Below are 12,140 nucleotides of genomic sequence, written 5' to 3'. Positions count from 1 at the left end.
ACTGGCTGAGGTTTGGAGCTGAAACGGGCAGCTGAGTCACGCTATGGGCCAAAGGGTTGATGCCACGGCTCTACATTCATCTACCAGTTTCTCCCTACACATACACACACACTCTGTTTCCCCACACACACACACATACACACACACACTCTGTTTCCCCACACACACACACAAACACACACACACACACACACACACACACACACTGTTTTAGAGGTATTCTTCAGATGCAGAGACACACATTTACACACACACACACACAATCACAGATTCTTGTATACGCAGTGTAGATAAACGCATCTCAAATGGGCATGTCCTACACTTGCACAGCAGGCATATTTGTCTCTTCATAGTTACACCAGGGGCTCAATATATCACAAAATACATGGTTTGTGTCATGGCACATACTTTGAGTCACAAATTGGACCATTTTCCAGATCATAAAAAATTCAACGACTGTTGAATTGAAGTGCAGTATGACACATGATGATACCTTCTTCCTTTTGAAAAATTGTGGGCTTTGCTGAAGCCAAAGGTCTCCCATACTACTCAAATAATGCAGGAAGCTTTTCAATTGAACTTCTACTGAACTATTCAGTAGGATCCAGCTTGAGTTACAGTTGTACATTGACTTTACGCAGAGGCTACGCAAGTGGCTTACTCCATTGAGAGCATTTATACAAGTGCATCGATGTGTCTGCTTAGCTTTGCAATTAACCAAAACAAAGGTTGCGGAACAAATTCCTTGAACAATTGTGTTGAGAAAGACACTGTTTTCTGAATGATCTGATGATAATTAAACATCAGTGGTGTTGGCATAGTTACTGAAAAAATAGTTACCAGTAACTTCTTTAAGTTGTAATGACATTACTATTTGCTTCTCCATCTGAAAAGAAACTTAGAGAGTGGATATTTAGATTCTTAGATATACAATATTGCTTTACTTTTCAGCTAGTCTCTGATCCAGTAACTGTAGCTACTGAAATTTGAACTATAATGCATTACTTAATTACATAGAAAAGTAATGGAATGACTTTCCATTTCTTGGAATGTAACTTATTACCACTAACACTGACTGCCAGCCAATGCAGTACGTACAATATAGATTCAATGCAGAAATAGACATTGGTCTTCGCTGCTAACTGCTTTTAACATGCCCCATTCATGTGGGCATGATCAACTGCTTTATCTGTATCTTCCACAGCAACAGCATCAAAGCGTAAGGAATCATTACCTTGACATGCAACATCGGCAGTACACAACTGTATTTCACACAATTATGGTTAAACATTGATTAATCCACAGTTCGCATGCCTGCCAAACTATGGGGGCGGCTCCTTGTGCGTCACGGATCAGCTACGGTTCGTTACACCTCTAATTCAGTCACAGAAACGCATGTAAGCCAGATATACATGCGTGAGTCTTACACTGGGAGCAAATGGGAGTGGGAACGCAGGGTAACTTTCCACCCAGCTGATACTACAGGAGGCTTCTGTGTTTAGTTGACCTGACATGGCGAGGTACAATGACAAAGTGTCGTGTGTGTGTTCCCTCTATGTTTATCCTTCCACACCTGACCTGCCTGTGGGCGATACAGCCACACACCTCGACTGTTTGTTCTCTCTCTCTCTCTCTCTCTCTCTCTTTGTTTTTCAGTGTTCATCAGGGAATCCTGATCACTTAATCTGGTGGTGTTCACTGAAGGAAGGTACAGGGGCATGCTGCCTACATCTCTCTCTCTCTCGTTCTTTCTATCCATCCTTGTCTTTGTTTATCCGTCTTCCTCTGTCCTTACCTGCCCTAATGGGCATGGCTTGCTGCTCCTGAGCAGGGCCTTCTAGAGCTCAGCTCGGCTGCACCTGGGTCCCCTCTTTGCTCTGCTGCCCCGCGTTAACGTGACACTGTTTGGAGGCCAGCCCCGGAGCATGTACTTCCTTGTGCTGCTTTGATGTGATCTGTTTTTTTTTTTGTTTTGTTTTGTTTTTCCCTCTTCCAGCTCATATCGCTGGTCAGGTAAGGTGACAGGTGAGGTGACATTCAGATCTATGACAGCAGCACCCCATCCCCCGCCCCCTCGAGTCCTCGTCTCCTTTCATTTCCATGAAGTCTCTCCTTCCTTTGGTCTTTTTGTCTACTCCGCCTTTCAGAATCAGAAAGGACCGCCTCTATAGTCTTGCGGTCTGGTTAGTGGCTATTGTGTGCTCGGGGTGGGATCTTGTCGTTTGTCGTGCCGTAACGGCCCCATTAGCAAATTAGCTGTGACATCAGCATTCCGGCCATCACCTGGGGGCTGTAAAACTTCTCCCCTCCGCTCTCGTTTGCTCCGCTCCAAACACTTCAGGAATTACAACTCCGCATGAGTGCCCATCATGAAAATCCGGCGCAGAATAGTCTCGTCGGGCAAGGTTTATCTCACTTGGCAGGGGAGCTGGGCTGTTTATTGCCTTTATTTGGCTCTGGCTGAGAGTCATGCTAAATTAAGAGCATGCGAATGGCATTTAAGCGTGTGTAATGATTACAGACTAGGGGAGAGAGACTTACGCTCGGCCATATGGTGTGGGGATGCAGCCTCAGCCGCTACCCCCGACCAGACAGCACTCACTGCGTCGGCTCACATTAGCCGAGACGTCTCTGCCCTCTTGTCACGCACCGGAACATTATGTAAACTGGCGAGTGATTTCGCATTCATATCAATGCAGCTGATAGCATTTGAGCTATTAAAATGTAATGGTGATGCCATCAAGGTCACTTGTTCAGATCCACACGGAGAAATAGTTTTGATGTAAGTGCCATCTGTTGATTGACATAATAGAGATGTAGTCAAGTCAGCGGAGAGATGAATTGCAATTCATGGTGCTGTCTCCGTGCGTCACGTTCTGGTAGCGCCACACTTCATAGCATCGTTGCTTTTGCATTATTATTAGGCCGGAGTACAGGCAGTAAACCTCCGTTCGTGGGCATGGGGAGTTTCCGCGGTTACAGGGCTTGTTTGTGTGCGCCGATTTCTGACGCGGTATGACTTCGCCGCGCCGGCCTGCTGTTGGTTCTCCATCTCCCACGCCCATCTGTGTTTTCCTCTTGTTTCCAAGGACAGACTTACCCATGAGGGGAGGGGGGAAAAATGTGGGTGTGCAGAAAAAAAAAAAAGGAAAAAAAACAGGCCTATGTTGATTGTTAACGTGTCCATATTAGTCGCCTCAGAGACGCAAACACAACAATAACAGTTGGCAGTGAGAGTTAGTGTTTGAATGAAGCGATCATATTGACCAAACTGGGGGGGCGGGGGGGGGGGGGGGGGTTGAGAGACAAAAAAAAACATGGCAACCAAGAAAAGGAAGGAAATTGATTTGCAACCCAAGAGAAATGTTCTGGGGCTGAGATGCAGACGGTGCATCCGCCACACGCTCTAATGTGAATCATAATGTGCTGTATTTGAATATCATTTTGGTGCATTTCTTGGCAGAGGATTATCCAGCTCTTTTCAAGAGAGGAATGAGAGGGGCCCTTTGCACTGAGCTGGGAAGCTGGAGGTTAGGCTCAGAGTTTGTGTTGCACCCCCCATCTTCTCCCACCCCACCCTCTTTTTAATGAGCCGTCCTCAAATTCTCAAACGGCATGCTATGCCCAAGGAGAGGAAGCTGTTACAAGGAATAAATGCAGCATATACATTATATTTCCGCAGTGCTACACATCTCTTTCTCGCTCCTTTGCTCGCTCTATTTCCGCCGGTCTCTCTTTGTTTTGGTCTCTTAGAGCCAAGCACATCGAAGTCATTTGTTACGTACTGAATTATCTGTTAACCCAGTCAAAAACACCACATTCAAAAGGCTAATCTAAATAGATTTACTGTGAGAGTCCCTGACATCACGTTTGAACACAAACCAAGTTGGAGGCACTGAAATTGTTGTAGGCAAGGGATTGAAACTTCATGACATGTTACAGCACAAGAAGTTGGAGAGTCCAATAGTTAATAACATATTTACTTTTCTAGAGCAGCATGTCTGAAGTAATGGCCACTGCTGTACAGTCTCTTGTGTGACTGAGTTGATTCAAATGAACCAGTACACAATCCTCCTGCGGCAGAATCTGGCGTCAATGTGCTATTGACAACCTCACAGTCCTGTGGGTTGGTGTTTGATGAAAAAGCTAAAACACTGAAACTTATACAGAACAAAATTAACACACATGCCAGAATTGAATATGCCAAAATAAACAGGCCAAGAAGAATAATTGCTTTTAATGTGGTTTTTTTTAGGGGACAACTCTCCATATCTTCATTCAAATCCACTGTTTCAGAATATTAATAAGATCTCAGAAATAATTATCTTGGTGATCCCAATACATCTGAAATCCCAGTTTATATTGTATATGTACAACAAGAACAAACCTCAAGTGAATGTTTACATGAATCAGATGTGTACTCAGTGGGGCATATATGAGTTTGTGGGAATGCATTTTTACATACAAAAATAGGTCTATTTACGGAGAACAAAGACAGAAAGTTTGTTGTGTGTGTGTGTGTGTGTGTGTGTACGTACATGCATATTCGTGTATGTGTGTGAGAGTCCAAGGAAACGAGAAAATTAGATGTGCGTTTCGCAAGAGTGGCGTGGTTTGCGAGTTCCTTGTGTACAGGCGTTCTTCCATCTCCTGAGCTCTGGCCCACTTCTGCAGTTCTGTAAATACCCCGCGAGATGAGAGATGCCATAAAGTAGGCCACGAATCGCTCCTCACTTCTCTGATGCAAGTCCCTTGGGATCCGCTCCCAGGTCGAGGGATGCAAGGGCCAGACCTTGCCGATTCACTGGTATCCAATTTCAAGCTTCTGTGTTGTGTTTAAAGCCTCCCGGCATTCATTCACTCGACTCGCCGTCAGTACCTGCGATAACATTCCCCGGGAGACGTGAAAAGCTAGTTTGTTTGCTATCCGGCGCAAGAAATCTGGCTCCCTTCCAGTCACAGTGACGGATGACCTGGCAACCGGGCCGGGGGTGGTGGTGGATTGGGATTGACAGGTGTGTTTAAAAACCTACTGTCCGGTTCGGCTTTGAGCCTTTACCGTCTTGATGCTGCATGATTGGCGGGAGGAATGACTAGAGAGGATGAGAGTGGCTTTGCCAAATACTCACTCCTCATAGTCAGTCGCCACTATCTTCATTGTGACAGCAAGCTGTGGCTGTCAGGACTCTTAATGAGACCTCCACCTCAGATGGTGACAGTATTTGCATGGAGCAGACAACACATTCACTGTGAAAATGCCCCTGCTAAGAGAATGGAACCAAAGGGTGAAAAGCACACTGGGATTCCCATGACAGCCTGTCACAGGCTAAAGGTAAGACCATCTCAGCTGCCACTGCGGGAGATGTTTACAGCCATCTTAAGTTTAGAAAATGTTTGTCGCCTCCTTTAGGGATGCTCACATATTCAGCCTCATCAATGTTAGTGGAAAAAGCTAGCAGAGTCTGAAAATCCTCATGTTTTTTTTCTTTTCCCACGGCTGAAAAGTGGTGTGTGTGTGTGTGTGTGTGTTTGTGTGAGTTTAGGTACGGTGTGTGGTTGGGATGAGAGGTTGTTGTGCAAGCATGCACAATTTGAGGGGGGAATGAAAATACTTCCAACAACCTGCAATTTACATGCTTGTCGGGTGGGAGGGAGGTTTACCACATCAATTCATGTATTCCCTGCCTTGTTCGATACCTTGGCTCTCTAAATTCACATTGTGTTCTGCACCACACGGATGCCGAAAAACCCCTGCAACACTGCAAAATGGATATAAATAGAAACTTAGAACAGGCGCAAACAGGCAAGAATAAAACATTAAAAAAAAAAACTTCTGTTGACGATTCAGTGGGCAAAACAAAACCACAAAGCCTGGGAGGATTATTTGCTCATGAGCAGAGCCGTATCTATGAATAGGGAAACTCATTTCTCTCGGGGGCTTTGATACGATTTATACATCCACCTCAATGGTCAAGCTTTGATTGCGCCCCTTTGTCTGCCATCTGAATTTTGAGCTGAGCCTCCAACAAAGGAGTTACATCTGTAGGCTGCATGTGAATGGTATTGGCATGGGCATTTGTTTATGAAAGGAGTGTTGCCGCATACATTTTTTATTCATCAGTGCTAGTTGTTGGGGACGTTTTTGTTTTTCCACTGGTGTTTCATTCTGCCAGGGAACATAATTGGTTAAGCTTCCTTTCATTTGGGGTGACTGACTTCATCACTAGCTCAATGCACTGTGGAAAATTGTGCATGATGGATAAACAAAAGAAGTACAGCGTGCTCATGTTGTGAATATTGCTGCCCAACAAATATGCTTCTCTGTTGTATCATTGCTAATGTGATTAGCAGTCTGACCTCTGCTGTGAAATTGTTGCATGTGCTGCGGAAGAACAGCTTTAAAATGATATTCGAATGACTTAATAGAATCATGTGCTTGGCTGGGAGGCAATCTTGAAAGTTGGAATCAACTCTGGTGTCACCTCGGTGGCCATTTTGAAATGGGTGTAAAACTCAATTCCATCAAGGCAAAGACATCTTAAGGTGACTTTCAGTATAGCTCTTGCTGTGTGAGAGACCGCAAATCTCACCTGTAACTTCTGAGCATCGTAGATCCTGTTACAAGAGGACAGTACTCAGTGCAACAAATGTTGTTCCTTTATCTTAGTACAGTATGTTGGCTAAAAAAATCATTCTGATGCTTCACCGACTTAAAATACAGAGAATGAAGTCTCTGACATTGCCAATGCCCACCTGGAGCGCTTGATAGTACACTATGTAAGATTGATTGGGTAGGATCATGACACTCTTAGCCGTTTTTTAAATCCTACCACCTAAGACGCATATTGAAAACCAAGTGTAAACAGGGCCATGCATAAGTCTTTAATAGAGGGAAATTGATCTGTCAACAGTGACCACACAGGTGCATCAGCTCGGTTTGATTGCTTGGTATTTGGCCTTTCACATCAGTGTTCACCAACACTTCTCCAACCACAAGCTACAAAGACACCCATCATCCTGTAAAGTTTGTATAGTGTGTGATGTGAACATATCTGCTGCTAGCCATTAGCCACATGCCATGCAGTGCCGGACACTCACCCATCCCTCTCAGCTTCCTTCTTCTCCAGGTCCTGGATGACGTCCAGCAGGACCTTGATGGTGTTCTGGCTCGTCTCCAGCACTCCCTCCAGGCTGTGGAGCTGCGACTGCAGGCTGCTGATGTCATACAGTGGGCCGTTGGGGCCCAGAAGCTTCTCCTTGGCCCGGGTAAGGTCCAGTTTGCACCTGGCGCCAGACATGAGCCCCCCCAACAGCTCTTGTACGTGCCGGAGCGTGTCCGCCTGGCCCTCGGCCTGGGCAGAGGAGCTCTGCTGCTGCCCGCAGGGGGTGCGGGGTCGTGGGCACTGGGAGGCACAGGCCTGGGCCTCGGAGCAGAAGAGAGCCCTGCGGGCGCCCATAGTGGCAGCTTTGATGGCAGCCTGAGCAGTGTTTTTGGGGGGCACACATGGCACCCCGACTCCCACTCCGCCCTCAGCGCCCCCTGCTCCCCCTGCTCCCTTCCCACAAATGTGTCCGCCTGCAGCCAGCTGCCGCATCAGCACGCCGTTCCCCAGCCTCTGTTTCTCCTTCGCCTTCGCCTCCTTCTCAGTGCTTGCGGCCTTTGGGGTTGGTGGGCGGCGAGTCTGCCCTGTGGCAGTAGCTCCTTCCTTGCGGGGTGTGTATGGAGGAGGGGGCGGAGGTGGGGGAGGGAGCTTCCTGTCCTGAGTAGTGTAAGGAGGGGCCTGAGAGGGAGCAGGGCTAGCTCTGGGAGAGGAGCTATAGGGGGGCGCCGCGTGGGGCAGGTAGGCAGCGGGGCACGGTGGCTGGGAGGAAGCTGGGATCACAGTTTGGGAGAAGGCCACCTGCCGCACGCAAATAGTTGGGGATGACGTCTGGTTGGGCATAATACCGGGATGGACCATTTTAAAAGGGGAGGTGCAAACTTGGATTGTTTGTTGAGTGACATAAGGGGGCACAGCGGACTCAGGGATGATGCAAGCTGGCAGGGTATTAGTAGCAGGAGCAGAGGGTGGCATGATTTGAGCAGGGGCTACATATGGGGGAACACTGTGTGTGGTGTTGAAATAATGTGGCACAGCCTGTGTGTTTGATGGACAAGACGGTGCTTGTTTTCTCTCAGAAATGCATGGAGGCATGTGTGTAATGGCATTACAGGGCAACATTACCTGTGCAACAACTGGATATGATGGCCCTGTATTATCAGAGGTGTTGCAAGGCCCTGCCATTTCTGTGTAAGTTGTACAATCCAACACAGGTTGAGTATTAGAAATTGACAAAGAGTTGGTAGGAGACTTAGGTGTGGTAGGTGCCATATGTATTGGGGTCTTGTACATTGTAGGTTGTGTGGGAGATGTACAATCTGACAAGGAAGGTGTGGTTGTACAAGCTTGTGTTGGGGACATACAAACTGGAATAAGTTGTGTTGGATGTGAAGGAGTTATACAATCTGGCACAAACTGTACAGGAGTTTTACAAGATGGTTCCATTTGTGTAGGGGTCTTAGAACGTGGTATGGTCTGTGCAAAATTCTGAGATGGTGCTGGTTCTGTTTTTGTTGGAGTCTTGCAGATTGTCTCAGGAGTTTCACAAACTGACACAGGCTTGGATGGAGTCTTTGAAACAGGCATAGGCTGTGTGGGAGATTTGCAAAGTGTAGTGTGTTGTGATGTTGTGCTGTCTGGTGCAGGCTTTACAGAAGTATTTGCATTTGGCAAAGTTTGTGTGGAGGTGATTAAAAGTGGCATTGTCTCCATAGGATTTTGGCTTGTTGGCAAAGGTGTCATAGCAATAACGGCAGATGGCACAGTTTGTTTAGGGGTCTTAGCTTTCACAGATTGCGTGGGAGTTTCACAAGACGCAATGGTTTGTTTAGGAGTCTCGCAAGTTGGCAAGGATTGTGTAAGGGCAACTGAGGGTGGTGTAGTTTCTATATTGTTTTGAGGAGTTGGCACAGATTTAGCAGCGGGGATAGAAGATGGCACAGATTGTGTAGGTGTCTTAACTTGCACAGGCTGCATGGGAGTCTGACAAGATGGCACAGGTTGTTTTGGAGTCTTGCACGCTGGCACAGATTGTGTCAGATTGGTGCAATGTGGCAAAGTTTCAGCTGCTGAACTGAGTTTTTGAGCTGGTGTCATGAGAGTGGGTGGGACAGGGGAAGTAGACGAATCAGCTGAATCATTGCTAAGTGGAAGCACAGCATCAGAGGATGGAGGGCTCTGTGGCGAGGGCACACAGTTGGGCATGCTTGGAACGGGTATATTATGTGAAACTGGGGTAGTTGGAGCAATGCATGTGGGCACAGTTTCTTGTGGGGTGCAGGCTGCTGTTACCTGGGCACAGGAATCAGCTGTTGGTTGGACACAGGAAGTAGCATTTTCAGGGGAGGCAGAAGCAGACATGTCAGTTTGGGTTGGGGAGCTCTTAAGTGGGGATTTTTGGGGAGGAGAACTACTGGGTGACTCAACACGTGTTGGTCGGTCACTGGGAGACGTAGCTCGAGCGGGGGACACAGCTGGCGATTCGGCCCGTCCCGGATCACTCGATGTCCGGGTGATACGCCTCCTTCTGCCCCTGTACCTGCCGGGTATTAACTTTGGAGCAACTGTGGGGCAAGAGCAGGGCCGCTCCCCCAGGTCAAAGGGGGCAGCAGAATCCTCACCTGAGCACCTACAGTGAGGCTTATCGCCCTGTGTGCGTCGTGGAGCAAAGCCAGCAGCCTCCAAGTCAGCAGCGGCACGGCCCCCATCCTTGGAGGAGGACATGGGAGTGACGATGCCGATGAGCAGATCTTCCTCATCGTCATCCTCGTCCCAGTCCGCCCTGATGGAGCTCCCGAGGCTCTGGCTGCGGGGCAGGCTGTGAGGCTTCTGCAGACTGGGCGAGGTCTGGATGGCCGTGCTCATGCAGGGCTGGCGGGGCAGAGGCAGCGTGAGCGAGCAGGGCCTCGGCGGGGCCCAGCTGCGCCGCGTCGGCCCCGGGGTCAGAGGGTGGCGCGGCGCCCTCTTCAGGAACTCCTCCACGGCGCCGATGGTGCTCTCCATATCCCCCCGCACTGACCCCACGAGCGACGGCCCGTTGGCCACCTCATCCCGCCAGCTGGACACAGTGGAGCGCGTCGGGCTCTTGCGGCCGGGGTGAGGACTGCGTCTCTCGGGTTTAATCCCCGGCACCTCCCCATCGTCCAGGTCCTTAAAGCGGACCTGCTGGGTGCGGTTCCGACGGCGCTTGAGGCGACTCTCGATGTCCGGCGAGTTGCGGTTGAGCAGGACGGAGCGCACGGTCATGGTGGCGGATTTCTCCGGATTGCCGTTGCTGTGGCTGTTGGCGGTGGGCAGGCAGTTTGGCTCCTTGCTCACCATGACGCCAGCGGGCTCCCTGGACCCTCCACTCTGACAAGCAGTCTCTTGACCAGAGAGCCCAGAACCTAGGGCAGGAAGTGAGTCAGAATGTTTGTGTCGCTCACGTTAGTACTACAATGACACGGAAAAACATCAAGCCTGCATACATGATATACAAAAAACTCCAGTACCATCACATACGCACAGAAATTCGGCGTGACCGCTTTTTTTTTTGTGTTTTTTTGTATGACCGACGGTTGCTATGGTGACAGTGTGGAGGCTTGACACCACATTGAAGATGACCAGTCGCTCTCAGCAGTCTGTGTGACTGGTCCTGTGCTTTGGTCACATGACTGAACGTGTGTACTCAGTGGTGCGTGTGTGTCAGTGTGTGTGAGTTTGTGAAGCCTCAGTATGTCCACAGTAATCGAATCAACGCAGAACGCTGTGACGGATGGCCAACTTCAGGGCAGTTCTGGGGCAGTGTGGGATATGACACATCCTGAGCTTTTGTCCCATGAGTCAACCCGAAGAAGCGGAGAGCGTCACGGTGCAGCTCGACAGTGGTCACGGCCTCTCAAACACACGCTCGCACGCATACATACACACACGTGCTCGCACACACGTCATGTTCCCCCCCGCGCAGTTGGACTTGCAGAGAGCATTACAGCTCAGCTAAGAAAACCAGGAGATGAGAGGCACTCACTGGGCTGTTTTATGACTCTCACGCTCCACATAATCCCTTGACAAAAGAAATAGAGAGGGAGTGTGTTGAGGGAAAGGAAAAGGAAAGGGGAAAAAAACAAAAATCTTTATGGAGTTTGGACTATCACAAAGAGGTGTGATGGGTGCACTTAGCACATCGCTCCTAAATATATCCCAGGCAGGAGAGGGAGAGACGCTTTTAGTAGGAGGGGGTTATGGGTAACGGCGAGCTGGTGTGTTACACCTGGCTTGTCCTACTTTCCACCCCTGACCCCCTCCATGTTCTCCTTCCCTCCGACAGCAGACGGCCAGGACTGGACTTTAGCACTCTCCATGGTGGTGCTGCTCGCTGGCTGTCTCTTCTTTCTTTCTTCTCTCTTTGGCCTCGTCCGCTTTTCTCAGCCCAGGTGTTCACCTCACCTTCCTCTGCCCAGAATGCTGGATCACCTACAGAGAGAAAGAGAAACAGCAATAAGATGAGTTCGTCTACTTTTATTTATTTTATTTATTTATTTATTTTTCCGCGTGGCATGGCGTGACTGTAGATAATCGATGGGTCATTGATTTCCGAGTCCATTAGCGGATAGCAAAAACTCATAGACAAATGTACAAATCTTGTTTTCGGAACAAAATGACATAACATTCTCACACGTACATAACACATAGACTGGCCTGGTGCTGCCAACAGACTGTGCTGTTGTTATTTTCACCAAGAGGGATAGAGTGACCTCAGCCTGCCATGGCACTGAGCGCTTTGTGCATCTGTGACATTTAAACACATGGTGCAATTAAAGAGCATGCCTTCAGATTAGCAAGTAGATAGCAGTAGAGCGCAAGTAGGAGGAAAATATAGGAAACAGGCTTAGCTGTGTGTGTGTGTGTGTGTGTGTGTGTGTGTGTGTGTGTGTGTGTGTGTGTGTGTGTGTGTGTGTGTAGCCTACGTGTGTACGTGTGTGTGTGTTATGAGTGTGTGACAGAATACTCAGAGGATTGAGTATTATGTAGGCCTATATGTGCTTGTGTTTGTCTGTGTGT

The 12,140-nt window shown here is 48.5% G+C and overlaps 1 protein-coding gene across 1 annotated transcript in view; it reads right to left on the bottom strand.

Moving 5' to 3' along the window:
- LOC134101508 (mucin-2) overlaps nt 1-11,160 on the bottom strand; it is a 53,510-nt gene extending 42,350 nt beyond the window's left edge. The window contains exon 1 of the mRNA XM_062555233.1: nt 7,099-11,160. Coding sequence (XP_062411217.1) covers nt 7,099-10,421 — 3,323 coding nt within the window. The 5' untranslated portion in view covers nt 10,422-11,160. The remainder of the gene's footprint in view (nt 1-7,098) is intronic.
- Nucleotides 11,161-12,140: the final 980 nt, after the last annotated feature.

Source organism: Sardina pilchardus, chromosome 14, assembly GCF_963854185.1.
Source record: "Sardina pilchardus chromosome 14, fSarPil1.1, whole genome shotgun sequence".
NCBI classification, from domain to species: domain Eukaryota; kingdom Metazoa; phylum Chordata; class Actinopteri; order Clupeiformes; family Clupeidae; genus Sardina; species Sardina pilchardus.
Note: the sequence above shows the minus strand (reverse complement) of the source record. Positions and strands in the feature narration are given on the sequence as shown.